Source organism: Vespa crabro, chromosome 10 (assembly GCF_910589235.1).
Source record: "Vespa crabro chromosome 10, iyVesCrab1.2, whole genome shotgun sequence".
NCBI classification, from domain to species: Eukaryota; Metazoa; Arthropoda; class Insecta; order Hymenoptera; family Vespidae; genus Vespa; species Vespa crabro.
The window spans coordinates 4,302,930-4,329,814 of NC_060964.1; the positions used below are offsets into that span (position 1 = coordinate 4,302,930).

At 36.2% G+C, this 26,885-nt stretch overlaps 1 protein-coding gene across 3 annotated transcripts in view; it reads right to left on the reverse strand.

Annotated features, from left to right (window-relative positions):
• Nucleotides 1-26,885, reverse strand: part of LOC124427551 (nephrin-like) — a 283,707-nt gene that overhangs the window by 33,173 nt on the left and 223,649 nt on the right. For all 3 annotated transcript variants that reach the window (XM_046970580.1, XM_046970582.1, XM_046970581.1), the window contains exons 5-9: nt 18,783-18,873; nt 18,565-18,677; nt 16,213-16,379; nt 9,366-9,510; nt 5,554-5,684 (exon numbers count right to left, since the gene is read on the reverse strand). In XM_046970580.1, coding sequence (XP_046826536.1) covers nt 5,554-5,684; nt 9,366-9,510; nt 16,213-16,379; nt 18,565-18,677; nt 18,783-18,873 — 647 coding nt within the window. The remainder of the gene's footprint in view (nt 1-5,553; nt 5,685-9,365; nt 9,511-16,212; nt 16,380-18,564; nt 18,678-18,782; nt 18,874-26,885) is intronic.

The following is a 26,885-nucleotide window of genomic DNA, read 5'->3' on the forward strand; positions in this document are numbered from 1 at the left end:
AAATGTAAGATCTTTGATTTGAAAAGAAATCGTAGGAGTAGTTTAAGGATGACGATTGACCATAAAAGACATATTAGCGTTTCCGTTCTAGCAAAATCGTCTAATCTTTTAACGAAAATTCAAGATCGAAATCTAACGAAAACGAAACGTTTTTCGTGACTTGCCTCGAGGAAGCCGCCTTAACTGGATCCGGAATTCCAGAACGGCGCCCCGATCGAGTCGGGAGTGAAATTGATTGATGTACGGTCTGTCGAATCCGGCGGCGCTATACTACTCACCCCCTCCCTTCTAAACCCGCGTCTTAAACTCCATTTCGCATTAAGAACCGAACTTGTCGGATTGAATCTCGCGTGAGAAGGAAATGCACTCGGCCGATTCATTGTACGAAACCCATTACCATCGCTATGCACTATTAACAATCAATCGATTTGCGAAAGCAATAACGTCGATTTCAAAGAAACAAATAGAGAATCGTTTCGATTTTAGATTTCAAACTTTTCCTTTCTTTAGGATAATATTCGTAGAAGAGAATAATTGTAAGTTGAAATGTGTAAACGATTCGTACTCTTTAGATTCTTACATTTCAACATTTTAATGTAACATAAAACATGCATTTTATATTATGTTACTACTCGAAGAAACACCAGAAATATTTATATTCGTTAAAACATATTGGTTGTAATATTGGTTGTAATATTGCGGAAGCCAATGAGCGCAACAGTAGCTTTTCGAACCTTTTAACGATCCTCTTCTCTTTTCTTTCGTTCATCGAAAAGAAAATAAATTGGAACAAGCTCTTCGAAGGAATCACGATGAAGAGATCAGCCGGTAAGGAGGTAATCCGATTGTAAGACGATGACGAACAAGAATAGAAGAGATTTGAATCGGTCGTTTTAAGAGATTTTGCTTTTCAGGAAAGCCACTAAGTCGCATCGTTATAAATTCGCGCTTATAATTTAGCAGTTAATTTTCAGAGCAACAGTTTGCGAGAGCGTGAGAGGGTTGGTTGTCGTTGGGTGGGTGAGGTTTGGGGTAGGGTTCGTTGGTGTAGAAGTTGCCTCTTGGAAAAGTTTTTTTCACGCTACGACGTGCCTGGGATTTATTTTTTAGCGAGAAACTACGATAAAGTTTCTCGCGAGGACAAGACTTTGAGAAGCAGCGTTGTAGAAAAATATTTCGTCCTTTATAATTCCCCGGAGAGGTTATTCGTTCTACGTTTCGGATTACGAGCGTCAACTAAGGCATTCGTATAATTTCTCAAATAAATTCGTCGCACGATCGCGTGGCAAGCTTAGCGAAAGAGAGAGGAACTCGTCGAGCGAGAAGATAAAATGGTCGAAAGGGGTGAGTGCGGGAGGAGGGGGGAGAGAGAAAGAGGATCGTTCGCCTTCGCGTTCGGACACGCGACGACGACATTAATAGAATCCTTCCGTCGTGCCGGTCGGTAAAGTCTTGCCGTTCGTTCAATCTACTTTGCGAAGAAAGATGAAGAGTAAAGAGAATCCTTTCAACTAACGCGCCCTCCCTCTGAACTACTTCCCCGATTGGCTCGTCCATGCTTCACCCGGTTACAAGACTTTTCTATTGTCCTCGTCGATGCTAGGGCCAGCTTAATCACTGCACTCCATTATAGCACCCAACGAACGTATCTTCTTTTTGTCCTTCCATAGCTATTTTTCCGCATCTCTTTTCTCCATCCAACGTGCTACTCCGTCCTTCTTAGATCCCATTTTCTTTTTCAACTCCGTTTCTTCTCTTTTTTTCCCTCCCTCCCTCCCTCCCTCCTTCCCTTTCCCCCCAGCCCCACCCCCTTTTTTTTCTCTTGTCTACTCGACCGTTCGTCCTCGCTCTCGATTCTTTCCCCTTTACGATCGACTCTCAAAGGGCTATTATCGCTACGAATAGTCGACGACGTTTTTATAATGATTCGTCGCGCGCTTCGAAATATACCGTTAAAGAGAGAAACGCTCCTTAGGATGACGACATTTAACTCGTTATACTTGGAAAAAAGTAATGGAAAATTCGGTGAAGTGAGAAAATGGATAAAGCGATCGTACGGTAGGAAGAGGAAAGTACATCTAGGGTTTGAAAAGTCCAAATGCGAAAGCCGATAGTATTTTTCGATCGTCCTTCATTATCGGGTAAAAAATGAATCGATGCCTTTCCTGATTCACTTAAACAGAACAAAGTGTATATTTGAATAATTCAATCGCGATTGGGTATAATAATGAAGGATCGACAATGATCAATAGTATTGCTTTTATCATCCAGAGTATTGGAAATATTTGGTTCGCTGTTGTTCACTCGATCTCCTTCTCTTTCTCTCTTTCTCTTTCTCTCTTTTCTTTCTACTGTATGTATATCGATCGAACTACAAATTATAGCTAGCTTCGTAACATTATAGGTCCTAAATTAATTTTGGAGAATTGTTAGTTACAGAGGACATTCGCGAAATTGCCATTGGTACAGTAATAATTTGATAACGAATCAATTTTCTCTATCGTAGCTAAAATTCATTTTCGTATTTGTACATACTAACTCTCGCAGGTATCATACTTTCAATCGGAATCACCTGCAATTTGTCTTTTTTATATCATATTATATACGTATACAAAGCCGCGTACAAACGTCGCTCGCTTTCCTTTATCGGTCTACGCTTTTTAACGTTAAAGTAATTATATTCGCGTGACAAAGGGTCAATGTTGCGTATACACGTTATTCTAAAATGGTGCAAATTTGATAGTCTATAGACATCGTTGATATCGTTTTCCGATAATGCCGATGTTTTATGAAGAACACACCAGTTTACAAATAATACTAATCTCTTTCTATGAACAACGATGACTCCAGAATTAACATTTCGAATATAATTATTGCGATTGTCAAGGAATTTTTTTTTTTTCCCCAATTCAGAAACAATATTAATGATTTGTTAAACGTTTATTGTGATTATTCACGGGATGATGTTTTGGATGTTGAAGAAATACATTGAATGAGAGAATCATAAAACGACAAAAACGAGGAAATTCGTTTTGCTTAGATACGACGTGTTTGATTCGTAGATCGTTTCCATTCGTGTTGATCGCGTCGGTTTACTCGCATCAGTTTTACGAACTGGTTTTACGGTTTAAGCATAAATCGGGGTCGAGAAAGTTTGAGGTAGAATCCTTCGTGTAAGAGAGCGAAGCGATGCGAAGAAAAGTCGTCCAACGACAGAGAGAGAGAGAGAGAGAGAGAGAGAGAGAGAGAGAGAGAGAGAAGGAGCAAGGGATTCTGGCCTGATGGTAGCTCGAATGCACCATAGATGATAAAGGTAAGAGATGGATAGATAGATAGATAGATAGATAGATAGATAGAGGAAGAGAGTGAGAGAAAGGGTGAGAGAAGGGGAGAAGAGGTAGAAGGGCAACGGGATTATGGCAGCCGGGTGCTCCTACAGAATGAAGTCGGATCATATTTTTAAGATGCAATTTCGACGGAAATCTCTTACGCAGTAGCAGCTGCTACCCGCTCACCGTTAGCCCGTTTTCTGCATCCTTCGCAAGCTACGACGCATATCCAACGAAAGGTCGCCTAGAGTATGGAAAGGAGAAGTAAAAGAGAAAAGAGAAAGAGAGAAGTACGTAGGACATGACTTCCAGCGCTACGAAGAAGAGGGACGATAATGCACTCCGAGTTAAAACGAAACCTTGGAAACGGAAGTCGTAGCCGTGAGAATCGAGACGATTATGCTGCTCTTGATTTATCGTTATCATTCCAACGGGTTTAAGTTAAGTAAAGGTCTTTTGGAGCGCAAAAAAGAGAGATCGGTTAAAAGATTTTCTCTTTTTATTATTTGGATTATTCAACTAACGTATTGAACTTCTCGATCGTACGTTTACTTTATGTTAATATCTATTATTTGTAACTACTAGAACCATCTCTTTCTCAATATTGAAATATATTCCATCTCTTCTTGAAAATCTCGTAAGGGCTATGATTGCTACGTACATACGAGATTACGTAGCTTTGCGTTTTACATTTATTTTTGTAAACAGAAGTAATATCTGAAGTACGAGGGAAAGTTATCGAAGAGTATAGCCATGAAATTTTATGATACATTTAAATATCCAGAAATCTCAGAAAATCGGATCTCACGTAGAATTTTCGTTATGGTTTCTCGCGATGCAATAAAACGATCGAAATTAACGTTTAGTGTTATGTGCCGCGTTTCGATGTGCGATTCGATCAAAGCGATTAAAATTCAGGAAAGATACGAGTAAGCGTACTCGTACGTGTTAGAGAGAAAGAGAGAGAGAGGGGGGGGGGGGGGGGGGGAGAGGGAGAGAGATAGATAGGGAAAATTTGTTCTTGATTGCTTGGGATTTGCATTCTACAAGAGATTTTCTTTAATTGTTACTAACGATATTATAAGAATGCGATCCTATCTATTATATTTGCTGCTAATTATAAGTACCAATCGAAATAGATTATAATTTCTATAATTAACGTAAAGGAAAGTTTGAAATGAGTCTCTTCATAGAAATCCCACGAGGATCTCGTTCTCTTCTTTTTCCGTACTAGCGATGGAATTGCATTGAAGTACTTAAGAAATTAGGACATTATAAAATTAGCCACGATTATCGGATGAATAAATCAATTATAAAAAAAAATAATGATTAGAATTAAGATAGTAGGTGTATATAGGTAATATTTTAAATAATTTGACGTTGCGTGCATTGCAATCGTTATGTTATGGATATTTAATTGTTTTAACGTAACTTGTTTTTCGAGATCATTCGTTGAAATTCATATCAGAGGAAAATGTCGCGATTTAGATTTTTGTAAAATAGCAGATCGATCGATAGATCTAACGTATTATGGATTTTATAAGACCTATCATTTCCTTTTTCATTTTTGAATGCACAAATCTTACCTCTTACATATACTCATAACAGAAACTTTTACAATTTATTTCCGATTGTCAAGCTTTTCACAAATGGTCGAAAACAATTCGAAATATAGTTTCGATCGATTCGTTAGATTTAAAAAGGAAATAGATCGAGGAAAGTATTTACCGTTTTTCCAGTGGATGTTAAAATCTGGCGCGTCGCGACGTAAAGAATGCGATATATTATTTCGTGAAACGTATAGGTCGATGCAACCCTCTAATAAATGTTTTTTCGAAGATAAATTAGACCAATTCGTTGTCAAAAGATTATCCGATTTGGATTGTTCGTACTTTGTGTTTCTTGTAAAAATTGACGAGATTAATGGACACGGTTATTTTTTTTTTTAAAAACGGAGAAATAAAATTTATCGACGTTCCGAACATTCCGACGATCCGGATATGCTGCTTCATTTTTGTTATGTCGGATTCACCTTTTTCTCGCATTTCCGTATTACGCTTGGATAAAAATACAATCGATACGTGAATAAACTTTGAAAAGTTTTATAACAAATAAAAGAGACGGAATCGTGTGTAAATTATTAAATTCGAAAGATCAAACAAAATGTTTGCCCTTTGAATCTAACGATGAAAAAAATGAAAGATTTATAATAGATGTCTCTTACGTCGTGTATCCATGTTAACTTTGACCAGGATGGATTGGCTCTAATATGGCACTCGAAATAAACGTCGTCGCCTTCTTTAATATCCTCCGGACTAAGGGTTGATCCGAGATTTAATGAAACGATCGGAGGATCTGTAAAGATAAAGAAAATACACATTCATCATTTCATTGTAAAATAATTAATTTTATTTATTGCGTATGTCGTAGGAAAAAGTAAAAGTATTATACGAAAGGATTGTCGAAAGAAATATTTTTATGGAATTAAATATTTGTATATTTAGAAATGAAGATACGAGAAATAGTTGCTCATTCGTAGAGAGAATGAAAGTGGAAAAAATAGAGAAACGCGCGGATAGGTTGGAAGAAAATTAGTAATAGCCATATGACTAGTCATGACAGGCAACACCCTCGAACTTCTGTTATGGGACACGTAGGAAATGGAGTGTTCCTCTTGCCTGTCTTCTACTATTTTTCCTCATAGCGAGGGAATAGGATGAAGGGCTTAGATACGTTTTATCGTTTGGGCGGACTCCGCCCTCGTAGAATTTCATCAACCTGATATCAGCTTAAGGGGCACGTCCGTCCTCTTCGTCCTGTAGAACGGGTGCGACCTGTCTATCCTTCTTTTCGATAGGAAATATCGTCGTCGTTTGCTTTTTTCGCAATCCTCCATCATTTTTGCGAATTATTCTAATTTTATATGAATAGGAAGAATGAAAAAGTGATTGATAGATATTATCTATTTATTTCAATGATATATTATTTCTATATTTATATTAATGGATATTACGATCTATTATTATATTTATATTTTAAGATGGTTAAGTAAAGAATATTTTGAAAGCGATAGTGAATGTTCTCTTCTTTTTTCAAGTCTTTTCATTTCATTTAATTCTTTTAGAGTACACAAGAAAAAATAGACTCTCTATTCTCTTCTTTTGTTACTCCTCGTATCTCCTATTTAGAGAGTTCATTACTTTAATGATGTTGTGTCTTATTCAGTGGCTATTTTACAGTTTTTTTCTCTGGTTTCTTTACAAGACCTTACACTGTATCTCGATAAATTTTCTTTGTTTTCCCTTCTCTACGTCATTTCTTATCTTTTCTACAGGCATCTACTCCTTTTAGATAGTATTAATTAGCTTGATCACGTCAGCTATCCTCTCCATTTCTTTCTCTTTCTTTCTCGTTTCCGTTCTCTGGCTCGACAAACATAGCGGACGTTCTCTTCGGTAATTTTCTTGGATACGCCATTTGTTTCGAACTTTTCCTTTTTTCGTCAAGATTTTTGCCCTGACTCACAATAAATTCTTCCGTCCTGTTCTTTTCTCATTCTGAACGTTCTTTGCGAATTGAGCGACTAGGATGACAACGAGGACAACAACAAGGACGGCAATGAGGACGAAAACGAGAACGACGACATCGGCGAAGAAAAGCCGAATGACTTTTCGTGCGAGTATAATTTGAAGGATGCTTTGGGACAGCGAACGTAATTGAAAACGTGACGTAACGTCATTTTCTTCTTCTTGTAGATATCTTTTCTTCGGCTCACAGATCACGACCAGTGTCTTTTGTTCCCTTTCTTTTCTTCTTTCGCTTATCTTTTCGACCATGCAACTGACAAAGAAATGCAAGTATTATCGGAGCGCAGTGAGTACATAAAAAGTGATTAAAAGCAAAGCACGACAGTAGGTGTTACGAATCTATTTTCAATGATAAAATATTAATTTCAGAATTACACTGGATAGAAAGAAATCGATAGGATAGAAGGAGTTCGAAGATCGATCGAAATTTTTCTCAACAATGTTGACACGAAGGAGAGTACGGCCATTATTCTTTTCATGTCCTTGCTCCTCTCCGACGTCTGTCTTCATTTCAATATTCATCGCTAGGCTCGCCATAACTCTCGACAAGTCGGAACGTAAAGTTTACGAGGTCGGATGAGCGTAGTCGTGTGATAAATTTGACCTCCATGTAGAAGTAGGAGTGGGATCGACATGCGTCCAACGAGGATATACGTGGAACGGCTGCCACCCGGTATGTATCGCGAGCGGACCTACATAGTAGGTACATAGCGCGTTGCTATGATAAATAAAAAGGTCCTAGTAAAAAAAAGGACTCGACGTTCGTTTTGTCTCTCTGTCTCTCTTTTTGTATAGTCGAGCCTTTGCCATTTCGAACGGTACGATCGACCAATGAGCTGTCATTCGTGTATAATAAGTGATCGAGAGATCAACATGGGATCCAGACCGAAAGATTACGCTGAAGAGGCGTCACGAAGGGGGAGGAGGAAGAGGCGGACAGGAGGAGGAGGAGGAGGAGGAGGTATGTGCACATAGTTGAGTTTCCAAAACGGGATCGAAAAAAATAGAGTTGTCGTCGGTAGATCAAAGAGAACGCGTCGACAGGCTGTACTCGTACTCTCATCGATATTCTCCATCTCTTCATTGTAGGATCCATTCATCTACACATTCGTCAACATTTTTGATTTGAAATAAACTCGCTCAAAGATGAAAATGAAAAAAGGAGAGAAAGGAATAAAGGCCTTTTTTTCGTTTGTTTCTTTTTTTTTTTTTTTTTCTTTTTTCATTTGCCAAGTCGTATTTGTTCACAGTCGCGACAAATAGTCGAGTTAATTATGCATGATAAAAAAAAAAAGTTGAACAAAATGTGAACGAGCGTGTTGATTCATCGCGTATCTTGCGTACGAATAGATCGGTTTTTCAGAAAATCGTCGGACTCGTAAAAATAAGTCGTCAGGCGGTTCTGTCGAGAGCTCACAATCGAATCGGTTACCGATCGCCATTCTTACGTAACAAGCCTCTAAAATCAAGCCGAAATCGGAACGTCATAAAGGGAGCTTCGGCAAGGATTACGAAGAAGCATGAGAGGATAAGATGACGGGGAGGGATCAGAGGAGGAATTGAAGACGAAAGAAATGGAGTTGTCGCTCGTAGATCAATCAGAACGTCCGAATTCATAGACAGGTTCCTTTCACTTTACGAGTCACCCTCGTTGAGAGATCTCCCATCTTTTTTGGTTTCCTTTTCTTTCTCGTTTCTTTTTACGACATTTCACCGAGAGATCGCAAGGGAATAGAGTAGGTTCTCGCGTTAAGGAAACGCGATATATAAGACTGAAAGGTGGAGGGTGCTGGTTCTTCGCTGAAATTTCTGCTGTAGCTCGCGAGAAATCTCGCGCAGATCCTTTTATTGGTGCAATAAAAGTAGCGCTGTCGCACGCGCGCGCGCGCTCGCACGACGCATGAAATAAAGAAGCTCGTAAAATCGGTCGGTTCGGTGACGCGTTGCGAATGAGGATGAGATTGCCGATGAGAAAATGGCTGATTCCCGTTTCTATTCTTCTCTTTTCTTTCCTTTCCTTTTCTTGCCTTTCCTTTCCTTTTCTTTTTTTTACGATGTTCGCATGGACCAATAATATCTTTCAAGGTGTAACATGTCGTACGTGTCGAAAATTACGTTTTTACGACGTTTCGCGTGTTATTTCATATAATCTGACTCGAAAATTTTTCATAATAATCGATATCAAAATAGGCACCATTTTTAAAATGATTAACTAATCAATTTTTTTGATTTGAGTGCGTTGAATGACTTATGCGTCGTCAAACATATTGTTTTCTCTTTATTTATAGCTATCATTTTTATTATTTTAATATTATTATAATATTATTAGTTTTATTATTTTATAGAATTCGATAGTAAAATTTGATTTATTTTATTACTTTTTCCTCTTTGTCTTAACTCCAGCAATTCTTTTTTTTTTTTTTTTTTTTCTTTAATATCGTATACTTACATACAACGTCAATCTTCCATGACTTTTCAAGAAAGAGTCCCGTTACATTTGGATTTTCTGCCCTGCAGGTTATTGATTTTCCATGATCTTCCACACCTGGTTCGAATTCCACCAGGCTCAACGTACGATTTTCGCTCCTCTCTTCCTATAAAATATATAAACGCAGTGAAAGAAATTATTATTTGATTATTAATATGACAGAGATATGATATCCTAGATATATTAACTATATTAAATATTAAATATTAAATATTATCGAGTTTTAGATTGGCTTAACATTGAAAAAGTTTTTATAAATTAATGGAATTAAACATTATCGGATAATGTGTATACAATTTATTATTATGGCATTTTCTTTGAATTTTTCAATTTGCTTAATGATTATTTATCGGGGAGAAATTAAAAAGTGGAATTTAAATTGTACAAAATTCTTGATGAAGGTATGAATTTACTTCTGTTGCATTCTATGTAAGTATATTAATTATTTAAAATGATTCAATGATTATCTTATCGTTATCTTAACTATATCTTTACGTATTATCGAATTTATTAAACTTATAACAACTTTCAATGATGTTAACGTTATTATGAATTTTTATAATTGGCCACTCCTTCAATAATCTATGCATCCATTATATTGCCTTCTCACGTATAATACTCGATAAAAAAATTTAAGTGTATTTGTGCATCGAATTCATTGCATTTAAATTGAGGTCACCCATTCGATTATGAGCATGTTCTATATGAGATCCATTGTAATCGGAGGAAACTGCAAGTAATATTATTTTTATATATCTATAAATTGTTAAATAGTATTAAAAATTGCTTGCAGTTTTAAGGTATATTTTCTTATACCACAAAAGCTTACCAGACGTAAAATGCTTTTCCACGTTACGATACATATAACCTCTTATGCGGCTAACGCACCATTAACCAGAATATGAACCTTATGTACGGATTTGGAGTTTCCATTAAAAATTTTTTTTCTTTCTTTTTCTTTTTTTTGTACTTCGATGAACTCATTTACTAGGATATTGCATTTGCTCTATTTCCCTCCTTTGCCACTAACTTAATATTCATTTATCGATTCTCTCGGGTACATGTAATTAACATAATTATATCATGTAATCTGTATTACCAGCAAGTTGATCTTTCGTAAAACAAATAAAGAAAATAATAAAATAATTCGTACTATATATTTAAGAGAATAGTTAAATAGATAGTAGACGAGAACAAACAAAATTAATTTGTACAATTCGTGTCGTGAGACTCGATAAATTTCTCTCTATCTCTTGATATCTATCTATCCGTCGAGTCCTTTCCGTCGTGCAAATGTGTACACCAAATTTAAACACGGTGGTTTCGTGGTTGAATGTAAGAGGAGAGTTAAGGATGGTAAGGAGCGCGAGGTGCGACAAGAGAAACGAAGGAGTAGCAGGCGACAGCCTGAGTACACGATACGCGTTAACGGAAGATGTGTATGCGCTTTCGCTGAAGCAGAAGTCCCAGTTACCAACTGGAATATCTTGTTAAGGAACTCAGTGGAGGTGTCGGACTCCGTTCTCTTGTAAGTACGTTCCAACACTTGTATAGAAGCCAAAGCTCACGATCACCAGTTGGTAGTAGAAGTCAAACGAGTTTCTTTCGAATGATTATAGAATGGAGGAGCATCGTTGAAAGACCAATGATTCTATCAAAGAGAAGACGAAAGATTTCTTGAGATAGTTCAGAACAATCTCAAATTCTTTGAGATATTTTCTCTACGAATAAATACACTTTCGTAGAAAGTTTATCGTGAATTCGATGTAACTTTAGTAAGGAGAATTCTCATTAAAACACAAACGACTCTTTGTGAAGTGAATCGTGGAAAAGTCGAGTTAGTAAATGTACGACGACTCCTTTATGACAGCGGTACCGGAAGTAACGTTTAATTAGAAATACTTAAAAAGTCTATTTGTGTCTGTAATTTTCGAAATTTTTTAACATTTCGTAATATACTCGAGACATCAGCGAACCGCTATCAGTTTTTTACTATGTTTTCGTAATCAAGAAGAGTAAAGAAGAAAATAGGAATAAAAAGATAGAAAGAGAGACGGGTCAGGAGTTAAAAGTGACGCCGAAAGTCGAGATCTTCGTCCTTAACTCGACGGTTTTGCCTGTACTCGACATTTTTAATTTCGTATTCAAAGTCCGATTGCGCTCAACCCGTTGCCTCGCTCCTACTGCACTTGGTTTCCCTTCTTTCCTTGTATCACCCTCCACTTCGCATTAACCTACTCGAGTTTTACGAGGGTTTCGTTTTACAAAAGCATCTTTTTATTCGTTTTCCCGGCTCTCTCTCTCTCTCTCTCTCTCTCTCGCTCATACTTGCTTTCCTTTTCTCGATCTCTCCACCTTCTGTACTTGCCGCTCGAACTACTCTCTGGTATTACCTTAACAACGAAGCGAACGTAATTTAAGAAAAATAACAATTCCTTGGGTCATCCGGAACGCATTTCGAAAGCCGTAACAAGTTGTAGATGTAACAGTAGGTAGCGAAAGGATGAAGATGAAGAAGAAGAAGAAGAAGAAGAAGAAAAAAAAACTAATTCAATGGCGCAAGATGGCAGATGACGGTTGCCACGAATAAAAGAAAAAGAAAAATATATACGGCCACGTCCAGTATGGTTAATTTTGGTTGTATTAAGGTCGAGAGCCAGCTCGTAAGCAACCGTTATGTGCAACATCTGCACGAAAATTGTACTAGTTCCCTTTCTCTTATCTTTTCAACGGAAGGAATCAAATTGTTTTCGTCGACCTATCTTAAGACGAAAATTAGTAGAACGTAAGAATTCTTGATATCATTTTTCACGTCGCCTTTTCTCTTTTGTTCTTCTTCTTCTTCTCCTTCTTCTTCTTTGTCGCGTTGTACGGTTGACGAGAGGAACGGAAGTAAGTGTCTTGACTACGTAAAGAGTTGATTATTAAAGGGTGGCTTAGAAGGGTGGCACACGCGTTTCCATGGATTTTCGAAAATCATATTTTCTGCGATAGTTATATGGCATCCTCGTTATCTCGAGTCAGGAATACGGCTTTGTCTACTATATCCTCGGATTTACCTCGCTTCGCTCTTCGAAATTCACTCTCTCTCTCTCCTTCTCCTTTCCTCCCCCCCCCTCTCTCTCTCTCTCTCTCTTCCTCTCTATGGTTGTCTTGCGCGCACGTCTCCATTCTCCGTGGGCTCCATGCGTGTCCTCCCGCAGGTGAGGGAGAATAGTGGAACAAAGAGCAGAGGAGGAAGGACGGAAGACACCGAGGTGGATGGCTATAGGATAATCAGGATGGTAATACGGTAGAAGTGCTATACGTGATCCGTCGGCTACAGGATCTGCTTATGTTAATATCTATCCTTGCCTCTATCCAAGCCCTTCTTCCTCGAATGTGGACAATTCTACAACGGTCGAGTCAAGCGTACCCTTTTTCTTCGAACCCTTGAACCCCTTAGACCTTTCCCTTACCGTGCACAAAGCTCCTACTCCAGGCTTATATTTTATTATCTCGTACTTAGGAGAGACGCCAGGGAGAATTTTAAAGAGGCACGTCGGCACCTTCGACGTCGTTCCTGAAAACGAGACTGTGGTTGGAGGTACACGAGCCCTTATCAGTCGCTCGTGCTACCTGTCACGAACGAAATGCCCGAGATTCTTCGTTAATTGTTCGTACTTTGAAATTAACGGGTCGAATTAAGCGCTGACTCGGTAACGTCCCAAGCCGTCTGTGTTCCTCTTCTTCGACGACGTTCCCGCTGAGTCCTTAAGTTTTTACTTCTTCGACGTGGCTAAGAATTCGTTAATGTTTCGCGTCGATCCCTTATCTTGCAATTTGCATTTACATTTGGAATCATAATAGTGTGCCATTTTCGATTGCCCTTTTTCCATAGATGCTCCATTTTTAATTTCATCTTTCTTTACGTTATTTAATAATCATTGGCAATAGCGTTAATAATCTTAAGTATAGATAGATCTATTGTTATTAACAATTAATTTATAGTTTTATATAAAAAAGATATGTATTGTGAATGATCGAGTTCAAAGTAAATGACACAAATATTTCTCAATATTGTAGGAATGGTCGATATTTTGGCCGATATTACTCGTTCAACCGTGAGAATTGTTAATGAACTATACGAAATTAATTAGGGTCGTTCGTCAGTATGATATGGACCCAACAACGAGGACAGTTTCGACATATATGCTCAACCATGTTCGAAAGTTACGTTTGTAATTTTGAATTATCGATAAATGTTCCATCCCTTGGGATCGTTGGAATTTAACTAGGACGATACGAATGTGGAATACTTAGATCAGGGTCAATGACGATTTTGAATTTCTAACGAGCATGATTAAGGAAAAAATAATAATTTAATTTTTAAAATAATATATAAATTGTACGAGCATTCTGTTTACGAGTTTACTAATCGTAAGTATAATTTTATTATAATGGAATTTTTCTTGTAGCACGTTTATGGGGATTCTAAATTCTTTTGACACTTTATAAAATCTGTTAACACGTTTGATAGATGCGTAAGAAAGATTTGTAGCCCTCCCTTTCACCACTATTACCGAGCTAGCCCTTTGGGAAGTCAACGCTAATGTGCTCTTTGCGATACATATATTATGAGGTAACATTGGATATTCCCACAGGATAAAAGCTCGATTCTGCGGTCATGTTCGTCCCTACCATATATTGCCGGACACTTTAAAAGGATAGTGAAGTTGAATGCTCGCTTAAATCTTATTTGATCTTAAATTCAAACTAAAGTTTCAACTTCTTTCTATGGATAACGATAAAATTAAATTTCAATAGTTAACGATAAAATTAAACGAAATTTCTAACGAAATTGAACTGCGAATTAATACGATTAAATCGAAATGTCATAAATAATTTAATCCTTTCTCGTGTGCTTTTGACAAAAAATACTCGATCTTCAAATACAATTATATAAGAAGTAAAAATAACGTAAGTAAAAAACTACGCTCAACAAATGGAAGTAATCAGTTTTTTTTTAATATCTAATCAGTAATGTAATTTTAACGATTAATATTAACGATTTAATTTTCTTATGATGATATAAAAGCTTTTGAATGTTTTTACGATGATTTGTCCTTGGAAGAAAAAGAAATTTATTTGTACGTTTATAATTGTTAAACGTTCGTATAAAATTTCGCTTAGTCTTGTTAAAGATTGTGAGTGAATGTAAAGAGAATAGGATTGGTTGAAACGGCATAGCTTAATTGGCAATTAGCATACTACCAATGAAAACATCTGGATCCGACAGGTGCGGCCCCCTTAATTCAATCGTTGCACCTCGAAAGCTCAAAGCTAGTCGTTCCTTTCGATTCCCTTTCAAAAGCGAATGCGACTCGAAGCTGGAGAATCGAATCCGTTCGAAAAGAGTGCTATCTCTCTCACACATTCTATCTTTATCTCTCTCTCTCTCTTTCCCTCTTCCTCTCTCTCTCTCTCTCTCTCTCTCTTTCTTTTTATCTGGTTGTCTGTTCGGAGAGTACGCATGCGCATATACGTCCTACGCTTCGCGTTCATCTCTCTCTTACTTCATCTCGGTCTCTCATCCCTTTTGACTCTGTTTCTCTCGGAAGATCTCTCCCAGGGGAAAGATTCGTGATCGGGGGATTGTAGTTATCGGTTTCCTCGGGCGCTTCGACCTTTCTCCTCATCCTCCTCTCGGTACCTTTTACTCTCAGCGCTCTCTCTCTCTCTCTCTCTCTCTCTTTCTCTTTGGCACCTCCTTCCTCTCTCCTTGGCAAGTCCTTTCCTTCGTAATTCTTAGGAGTGCCACTGGAAAATCGAAGCGGCCACGATCTTCCCACTATATCTAGAGATCTCTTCGGCACCTAAAGGCGTAACCTCGGTCATGGGAGGCCCTCGTTAAGGATCGATGGCCTCGTTACCGGACAACCTGTCTCGTAATGTGGATCGCGCCGTAGCAGAAGATACTTCATGGCAGATGGTACTTTAGAGGTGTCGCATCTCGATACTCTTTCCTTATTCTCTTCGACCTTTTTTTCTTTTTTTCTTTTTTTCTCTTTCTTTCTTTTCCTTTTTTTTTCTCTCTTTTCTTTTCTATTTAAAACGAGAGGAAAATGTACTAACGATCCCACCTTCCGATGAATATGGATGTACGTGGTTGTTACCTATCCTTCTGAAATCTTCTTTTCTTTCCTCTTTCACTAATTTCAATCATTTCTTGATTAAGAAAAGAGCTCACCTTTCGTTCTTTGCGTTGCAAATATAAGCGAATTCTTCGATACGTTAGAAATACGTCAGAATATTTAGAAAGAAATTAAAGAACGAAGGATCAGCGAGCTGGTCGAAAAGATATTGACCATTAAACGATTTCGTGTATTGTCGGATTCGAAAATGATATTACGCATTGAATGATTTTTTATATCGTTAAAACTTTTCTCGATTCGATCAATGACGATGGAGAAAAACGTTTAATAAGGAATTATCGTGATATATAAGGCTAATTGATTTAGCCAATAATTAATTATGTGCCAGACTAATTTTATTTTGTATTGAAAAAAAGAAATCGATTATGATAATAAGAAGAAAGAGAGAGAGAGAGAGAGAGAGAGAGAGAGAGAGAGAGAGAGAGAAAGAAAATGTGCAAAAAGCTACTTTTGCAATCGCAGACAAAAGATATACGATGCGACGTCTCGTGGGTGCCTGAAAAAGTATAAAAGAGTATTTTGCTTTTTTTTTCTGTCCATCCGCTCTCTCTCTCTTTCCCAATACGTCGAAACTTCTAATCTTGGGTTACATTATTTCTACTTTCCATTCTTACCTTCGTATGCTTCAACTGTCTTCTCCGGCCTTTGTACCATGTAATTACTGCCGGTGGTCTTGAACCGGTGGTCTCGCATTCCATTCCATAGTGCCTTCCTGCTAGTAAAGACTCGTTACCGATATCCTTTTTTCCGTGTCTTCGTAAGGCCACGGTTAAAGGTTTCACTGCAAAGATATCAAAAAGGATGAATTACTTTAATAAGTAATATAAGTGTTATATTGAATAAGATAATATTGATAATAGATAGTCCTTTCTTATCGAAGATAATAATTGAAATAATTAATGTTAAACGTGTCATTATTTTCAACGTTTCCTATTTCCACTATCTTATTTTATAAAAAGAAAATATTTTTCCATAATTAGCAAGAAATTTCTCATTAATATCGTTTGCCGTAATTTATTTTAACTTAACCTGCCAATCATTCCTTTCCTTTCTCCCTTCTTTTTTTTTTTTTTTTTTTTTTTTTTCTTTTTTTTTACTCGAAGCTGTGCTTCGCAATTACATCAACGATCAATACTAATCAGGCGCGATAATTAAGGTGGATAAATGAGCGCGTTTTACGTGAGTTCCATGCGAATGCTGAAATTCGTTGAGAAACATTGAACTCTGCTCGATCGTTTGTCATTTTCATTCGTTTGTGCTTCATCGATGGTACTTTCGTCATTGCATATACTACTATCTAGCTTAATGGTGTTATTCCAGAGATGAGTACTGGAAAAGCTTCCTGCGAATTGTTCATTTGTCGTTGTCGTTGAATGATTTTACCAGTGTGATCGTACAAATAGAATCGAACGGTAAGAATAATTTATTATTGTTTTTCATAGTCAATTGTCGATGCCGAACGATTATAATGATTTTGAATTTAATTCTTTGGATATTGTATATGTATCGAGAATGATTAAAACAAAAGAAGAGGGAGATAATGAGAGTAAGAGAGAAAGAGAGAGAAAGAAAGAGAGAGAAAGAAAGAGAGAGAAAGAGATATTTTGCAATCTCCAATTTCGCAGATTTCGTTTTCACGATCGGTCTGTCTCGCTCGCGCTCGATATTTTTTTTCTCTCGTTCTCTCTTTCTCTGTCTGCTCTTTGCTCTTTTTTAAATTTCCTCTCTCGCTTTTTGTTCGTCCAGTGGCATGAAATGAATACGTGGTGGATACATGGCCACTTGGTCGAGGTCGCGAAAATCAAAGGGGAGGCGTCGATCAATCTCTATACCTCTTTTCTCTTTGCCTTTTTTTTCGCTCTTTCTCGCTTTCGCTCTGATTTTTTTTTTTTCATCCACCACTATGATGGCCTCTGCTTTCCTTCTTTCTCGCTTACTCCTACTACCGATAACGGGTCTTCAATTTCACCGGAGCTGTTTCGAAAAATATCGTAACTTTCACAACGCCCATGATTTAGCGTGGATCATTCAGGTGTGTCGTTTATTCTACTCTTCTACCGAAATAAAAAAAAAAAAATCAAGGAAAGCATTATTAGTTGAGGTACTAGGGGAAAAAAAAAAACTTGCACAATACCTTTCGCAGTATATTCTGCTTCAGGAAAAATAACATGTACTACACTTGTTTGTTACACGCAAAAAACACGGCCGTTCGGATAATAAGACAAAAGGTTATGAAAAAATACATTGGAAAAAAGGTCAGTACGTAGAGACGTAATATAATATCTAGGAAATTATCAAATAGGAATATATATATATTTCCGTGTCGTTTTTATAACAGCAAAAAAAGAAAAAAAAAGAAAATAATAAAACAAAAAGAATAGAAATAATTCTTAGAACGTATTTTTCTCATCTTAAAAAGAAAATCGGGTTCTCCGCATTTCTCTTCTTGGCTCATACTAAAGAAAGGATTTTAAAAAGTCCCAAGGAGAGCACCGCTGCTTCCAAGGCTCGCAACTCTCCTTCGAAAGAGACGAATGAATCGTTGGGTGGGTCTCGAGGGTGGATTTAATACATTTCTCGTGTTATCTTTCTTTATCTTCCCTTAAAGACGATTCACAGCGGCGAAGAAGTAAAGGATGTTGGCCCACTTTTGCTGTCTCGTAGATTTTATCTTTAATGCGGGACAAGATAGGCCTCTGATTTGTTAGTTGACCGATAAGAATTCTTATTTTCTTTTTCTTTTTTCTTTTTATTTTTTATTTTCTTCTCTTCTTTATCGTCTTATAAATTTCTTTGTTATAAGCGTTTCATTTTGAAAGATTTTTGAGAAAGAACGAATAATTATATAGAATTTAATTCTTTTCGAATATTCTTTTAACGATATTAGTTCGTTATTCTAATAGAATTTTTTTTCTTTCTTTCAATACCTATCTAATGGTAGTTAATGAGATATAACTTTCACTTACGATTGAGGTCCAACGTGATAGAAGTTAACTTAGGTTCTACTAGATCCGTATTGTGTGCTTCACAAGTAAAGTTAGCGCCAAGTTCCGATCGAGTAATAGGCTGCAACGTTAACCTGAAATGTTAACGAATTATCTTCCTGTACATTATTCAAAAAAATTTTACTACTTTACTTTACCACTTTACTTGAGTAAATAGATATTTTAATTTAAAGAATTACCTATTCTCAATGACGTCTCCCGCATTATTCTCGTATTCCTCATCTTTGATGTGTCCATTAATAAGCCATCTAACCATAGGCTCGGGTTTACCTGTCATCAATACAATAATCGTATTACTTATAATATTTTATTAGGAACAATGTAGAAAAATTATAATATTCTATTGGTGAATAAATACTGATTATTGATCGATACCATATATCAATGTTAAATGTATAGAACGTTGGATGAATAAATAAAAATAACTAAACTAAAAGAAAGGAATTTTCATTTCAATCATAACTTTTACAATCGTTAAGTTACCTTAACGAGAAGATTCAAAAAGCGGATTCAAAGTCCATCGGAACTACATTTCAATGTGATTTTGCATTTCGTTCTTTATCTCTAAGCTAGCTTAAGGGAAGCTTCGCTTTGATTTCAAATGTAATGGGACGCAAATTAACGAGGATTTGAAATTTAAAGAGTATTATTATTAAGGGAGAATTTTCATAACATTCGTATAATAATTTTTCATCGGATGAAACTGTTTTTATTTCTGTTTACATTCTATTATTTTAATTGTAACACATGACAATGGTAAATTTGAACGATTTGGTTTTAATGAAAATTGAGAGGTGAGGAATATTTAAATGACAGAGTAAAAAAAAGTGCAATTTTTTTTGTAAAAGTAATCGTGAAAGAAATGAAATAGGAGAGTATCAAAAGTACGGAATAGGAAAGCAAAGAGAGAGAGAGAGAGAAAGAGAGAGAGAAAGTACGGAGAGATAACGTATACACCGAGCAAGAGCTATAGTTGAAGTAACTAAATGGCGGATGAGTTCATGGCAACTTTTAAATTAGCCGATATCCTAGAGCACAGCAGGGTAGCGAATGGATACTGCAAACAAAAAATGTAGCGCTTGATAGGTGAAAGTTGTAAACTCTCGTATCACGAAACGATACGATAATATCGTACATTCATTGAAGAATTAATTAAAAAACGACGTATCTATCGTACCTATCGATCGATTCGATTTAATATTTAATAATCTGTGTATCAAATAATTTTCTCTTTTTTTTTTTTTCATTATATACTGTGAATGCAACCATTAAAAATATATGCTTGTTTGAAAACATCGTTTTTGAGAATCTCAATGACATGCACTTCGATTAGTCGACGCGGATGGCGACAGAACGCAATTTCAAAGTATAATCAGAGAGAAATTGTATGAGTGAAGGAACCACGAGTGATTTGCTTTGAGTTTCTCGTCGTGTCTAAAAAGTGACGCCGCAGTGGTGGATATCTCTCGATGTAGTAGCTTTCATTATTATTCACGTGGCTTTCCTGGCTGCTGGAATAGCAATTTAATCAGGTCCAGGATATAGCGAAAGGACGCTCGCAGCAACACTTAAAATTGCAAGCTGATCTCCGTAGAAAGTGCGCCGTACGTATAGCGTAACGCCTCTTAGATTAGCTTGGAATCATTGTTATTCACGATACTCGCCCATCCTGATTGCGTTTTAACCGTCTCGTTCTTTCCAATCTTCCTTCTTTCGACCACTTTCTTTTACTCCTCACTCCTTTACGAATCTACGATACTTTGGGGAACGATGTCTCGACGCTAATTCGATCGTATTAATGCTCCTTTCACGTAGGTACTATATATTTCTTTGTATCATCCAGAAAAGCTATACTACAAAAAACAATACTAGCGTACGTTGAAATTTGTTATTGTCTCGCGAGTTTTATTTTTATTTAACGTAAAATATTTTTATTCAAAAGTGTAAACTATCTTATCGTAAGGACATATACGTATATTCGTACACACGTATTGTATTATATAAAATTAATTAAATTCGTCGATACATTTCCAATCTACGTGGAATTTTCCCGAATTATCAATTATTATGTAATTATCGTAATTGCATTCTAAATTCTATTTCATTGTATCGATACTCCCAATCAATTTAATCAATCAATCATTCAAATATACTTTTGTAGAAATTTGTGTAAAAATTACCATATATACATAGCTTCAATAATAAGCATATGCATTATATGATTATAATGTGAAAGGGAGGAGAGAAAGTTAGGTATGAGATGAACTTTCTGAGCGGTCATGACATTGACTTTAATCATTGGGCTATAATCAAAGTCTCTTCTTCATTGAGCGACGGTAGGACTGTTAGAACGACGACATCGACGTTATCTCCATGGGGTGGTACGGTAAAGTGCGGATTTTAATCCGCGAATACCGGACGATATCTTGCAGGATTAAGGCGTCGCTCGGCAGGCGGCCTCCCACATCTAACAAGTTTACCGTTGGTTCGAACTCTGCTTAAGGCAAATACCCGCCACCGGTGGCTTCGGGGATCAGGACCCTTACGTTGGATATCCTTCTCCCCTCTCTTTACTAGATTCCTAATCGCTTCACCCTTTCCCTTCTCCCTTTTCTTCGTCCTTTCAACGCATCCAGATTTAGTTCCCTTCTCGTTCGATTCCCTAAATCGTCCTACAGCTTCGTCTTCTTATCCTTTCCGAAACATTTACGAAGTTTACTCTATAACTACGTTCTATTTTACGGAGATATTATTCGATCGTATTTAAGACGAAACGTATCTTGAAATAGATCAGATATGTGTACGTCATCAATATAGTACATGTTACATATTGAGCATGGATTACCCGTTACCAAATATCCATTCATAGACAAGAGCTCATTAATGATACCCTCTAATTACTCGGGATGTCGGCATCTGAGCTTGTCCAAGACACTTGGCATAGTATTCTGATTACCCTTTAATACCTTTACATCCTATCTTAGAATATGACAGGTATTGTATTTGTTCTCGATATTCCATATCCCTGTAATTAATAATTATTCGTTCTGTATTCGCTAGTTATATTCAAATGTACAGTTTAAGGTATTAAATTAAATTTAATAATGTTAATCAAGGATAACGAGTTAACTCGTTAAGAATATTACATTATTTTGATAAAAGAATAAATAAATAATTTCTTTCTTATTACAATTAAAGAAACATTATATGTCCAAATTTGGCGGTATACAATTTAATTAATTTGTCCAAAGTTTTTTTTTATCTCCGTCCTAAAAAAAAAAGATTTTCCTTCCCAAAACCAGCTTTATTTCTAATCAAAATTAAATCTATCTAAGTTTGTCCTATTCTAATATAATCTATTTTACTTCTCTGTTATACATATCATTCAAATGATTAATTATTATTTTTCGAATTAAAATTTTGTGGTGCTATTTTTTCTATTTTTTTGTTTTTAGTTTAGCTTTTAAAATCGAAAGAAATATTCTCCAAATATTACGTATAACGTTTTATTTCATTTTTAGTTATCGTTATTCGTTACAAGGGTGAATGGACATTGAATAAATTGCACGGTTGTTAACTATACGAATGGCGTTACAACGCTTAAACTTGATCTTTCTCATTTATTTCCAATTTTGATTGGCTGGCTCTAACAAGCTACTATTAATAATTGGTTATTACGATTAATTGCGACTTTGATAATTCATCGGTTTTGTTTATCGAATTAACAAGCTTTAAATGTCGACGATTTGTATATAGCAATAGACGTGAACATAAATGTCATTGCATATCAGAAGAACGTTTGTCGTGGGATAATCGATCGCTTATTCGTCGTTGTAGGCTAAATTATGTATGCTTTCTTTTTGTTATGTATTTGAATGAAATTATTATATTAATAATATGTTGGGAATTAAAAAATGACGATTCTAGATTCTTGTAGGAAATGTAATATAGCAGGGAAATTGGAAGGTGTGATTATGAAGAGAACATGCTGTTATTTACTGATTAACGTTTTATCTTTCTGAGATTATTTATTTCTCGTAACAATAGCGTTCTTCGTAAATACGCGTTGATCGTATTTTTATTATTTATCAGTTTCATTCGTTTTCTTGTAAATTTTCATTCTATCGTGTCGATAATAATTTTTAGTTACAGAATGAATTATTCCAACACTCTTTCATGATTATTCTTTAATTCGTAAGCCGATTTTTCTTGCAGTTTAAAAAAATTCTATTACGAAATATTAAAAAATTCCTTTTATAAAACGATATTTTTATTTTCTTCCATCGATAATTTATTGATTATTAGGGCAATGCAATGTGTCCTAGATACCAAAATGAGTTGAAACAAATTTTAATTTATTTTAACAAAGTACATAAATAGAAATAAAAAGAGAGAGAGAGAGAGAGAGAGAAAGAGAGAGAAAGAAAGAGAGAGAGAGAGAGAGAGAGAGTGACACGATTCAAATTCTACTTTTAATATTTATTTCCGAACTCTTTCGGATTGCGTTGATACATGGATTGAAAAATAAATACCCGTTGCACTTTATTCGACTTTCGAGCTTGTAACGTTACATGTAATCTCAGGGGAAATAGGCGAAGTGTTTCGGCTTGTTGGATATTCGAGTGAGCTACCGAGCGAAAGAGAGAAAGAGAAAGCGATCGAAGGTGAAGAGAGAGAGAAAAGAGAGGCTCATTCGCTCTGCAAGCGAGGATAATTATCGGAATAAACTGGCTCGATGTAAAATACACGGTGAGTTGGTTTGCCGGAAACACGACATTCGCGATTCGGTTCTGATTTACTCGCTCGAGGGATTTTCCAGAGTGTAACTAGTGATCCGGAGAAAGCAAAAACGAGGAAATACACAGCTATATTCTATTGCAATTTTCGATAAAATATAGCCATCTTAATCGAAGATATGCGTTTAAGTAATACCTATATAATAATAATATTAATAATAATAATAATAATAATAATAATAATAATAATAATAATAATAATAATAATAATAATAATAATAATAATAATAATAATAATAATGATGATGATAAAAATAAGGTCATAACGATATCACGAATAAATGCCATAATATAAATTAAAACGAAATATCTGGAGCAGAGCAACGATTGTTTTCTTTATCGAAGAAAAACCAAGGAACGAGGAAGGTGGTGGGGCAACTATTTATACGCGTCTTTTTAGTCCCTTCTACCGATCGTTCTTTTATTCTCAGTGGGATGCATACGATTGGAATCCATTTAAAAGTGAAAACGTTATATCCTTCAATCCAAAAGGACAATCTATCGTGATCTTAAAAGTACAAGACAAGGGAGTCAATTTTCTTTTCGTCCTTTAAGGTATAGATAAGGTAAGATACAGGAAAAGAAAGAAGAAAAGGAAGAAAGAAATCGACTTCCTCTACGCGCGTATACATTCTCGAGAGTGGGCCTTTCGATTCTTTCCGAGCACGAAGTTAAGTAATTGGCAATAAATTTCATCCACGGAACGAGTCGTAAAATTTCCTCACCACTGATCCTATAAATTATAGACAAAGCGGAAACCGAGCACCGAATTAGGCTTAGCTCTAAGTCACGTATAATGAAGCGTTCGAGAGAGATTCGAAAATGAATTCTTTCTTCGTTGAGAGTATGTAATCTACTTTTTTTTTCTTGCTAGCTTTAAATATTCCTACGTTCGATAAGTACACTTCATTTTTTTTTTCTTTTTTATCTCAGCTTGATTAATATATAATAATAATAATTTGCCAATCTATAGCTTTTTCTTCTTCTCTTTATCATTCATTTAATTAATCGATTGCCTGTTCGAGTGGTTTCATTAAAGGGATTGAAAAGCAAAAAAAAAAAAAGGAAAGAAAAGTAGAAACACGCGTAGCCCTTGTTATTAAAGACATTATCGTCGTCGTACGCTTGAAAGTAAGCAACGAAATTACTAGGTAAACCACGACTTTTCTCTCACACCGCTTTCCAATTCTGCTCTACCACCGCGGCAATTTCGTTAGTATATAAAAATTAGATTGTCCGGTGCATAGGTATCTATATCCAGTGGTAGATGCAAAAGCTTCGATTATTTTTTCAACGATAAACTAAGCGATAATTACCGAAAGCGGGAGAATGCATTCGACAGCTATTTCTGGCCTCTTATATGGCCATTGATTTATTTTTTATCGTGAAAGTTAAAAAAATGAATAAACACGATAAAGGATTAATACGAGAAAATGGATGCAGAATTACGTTCGTTTATTGAAATACTCATCGAAAAATTTGAAAATTCTTGTGGTTTATCCTTTAATACAAATTCTTGGCCTCGATATTCGAGAAGAGATAAATAAAAATCGTATAAAATATTAAGGTTTAATCGGGAAGTACATTTGCACGTAATTTCTGCATCTAAAATACGCGTTTCGCACTGCGGTTCTGAATTGAATTGCAAATTATATGAAAGTCGCGTGAAAAAAGAAAAAACAAAAAAAGAAAAAGAAAGGAAAGAAATGTGATCAACGTGAGAACGCATCGCGTGTCCTGTTATCTTCAAGGAAAAAAAATAGCAATAGATTTAGGAGGAAAATTGTGATTCGAGAGAATTACCAATTAATGAATTTTCATTTAATACATAGATAATATTAGAAGATATCAAGCTAGATATATCAATTACATTACGGTAAACGAGAAACTGATCCGTCCACCAAAATAATTACTGGACGGGAAATAATTAATTATCTTTATGAATAGGTATGAAATCATCAATTAACTTTGAGTAGTTGATTCACGTACCGCAACAAATCGAATTGTTCGGAGTAAGCTTTCATCGCACGTTAAACGAGTCGATTATTTATGAATAAAACACTTTCATTTCGCCTCCTCTCTCTCTCTCTCTCTCTCTCCCTCTCTCTGTCTGCCTGTCTGTCTGTCTGTCTCTTATCGTTTTGACGTAGATATTTCTCGTAAGTAGTGAACTTGTTTCGGAAAGTAGGAATAAGTTGCGTCAGAAGTTATCGTAGATTTCGATAGAAAGCAATAAAGACCGATTTGCGATCTAATGAGAGTGGAAGTTGTTTGAGCGTTATTCGGAACGACATTGTTAAGGATAAGCCGATCTTCTCGATATTCAATTTATACGACGCAACGTATATGATCGATGCGCACGCTGCCGATCCAATTCCCATCGAATCTGCATACGGCAATATTCCTGGGCCTCGATATTCATCGACGAGACGAATGATCTATAAGGGGTTGCCTTTCTACCTTCGGTCCGAATTTCCGTAAACTATATCGTCATTTCCTCGGGAAACATTATTATTAATCCGTTATCCGTTTATACAGATTCGTATGCGTAACGAGAGGTTCCCCGTCGACATTCGAATTCGTTCTCCGATGCAAAAACTCGACGTCTAAACCAATATTTGATTAATTTCTCTTTTGAGAAAATACGCTAGAGGGGAGTATATTATGAAGGAAGTTATCAAAAGTAAGTTGGAGTGTTTATCGGAATTATCGACGTTTCTATAATCGAAGCCGATTAAACCAAAGCGCAATCGTTCGAGTTTATATGCAACGGCAACGAATTTGATGGAAATAAGAAAAAAAAAGAAAAAGAAAAAAATGGTCGAAAGAATTAATTTGCGAATGAATGGTTCCGTTCGACTTGAAACACGATTCGTATACACCATCGAAGAAAATTAATCGCTCGGAAAGATCAAAGATACTTGTAGGTGCTTTCAAGTCGAAAACACGGTTACAGATATCACGCGGCAATTACGTCACGCCGCGGGATACTGTAATCGCATTTCACGGAGTTTCGAATTTGCCTCATTTTGATGGCAGCAATCCGTGCCTAAAAGCTTAACGACGTTTCGCTGTCGCGATATCCTTTTCCAAAAATGGCGGAAACTCGTTTAATCAGCGAGAAGCAGAAGAGGAAGGATGAGAAGGAGATGAGGAAGAAGAAAGAAGAAGAAAAAGAGAAGCAAGAGTTGCGTCTCGTCTTCGTAGACAGAGAAGAAGGCTCTCCCGTTGAGTGCCGTCGACGTCCTTCTAAAAGGAGGGGAAGATGGAGGTCGATATTCGAGTGGTGGAAGACTAAAAGACAGAGAGAGAGAGAGAGAGAGAGAGAGAGAGAGAGAGATAGAGATAGAGAGAGAGAGATAGATAGATAGATAGATAGAGAGAGAGAGAGAGAGAGAGAGAGAGAGAGAGAGAGAGAAAGAGAGACGCAAAGGAGGAGGAAATAATCTTTTAAGACGGTCGAAGAAGTTGCCGCAGTTATAAACA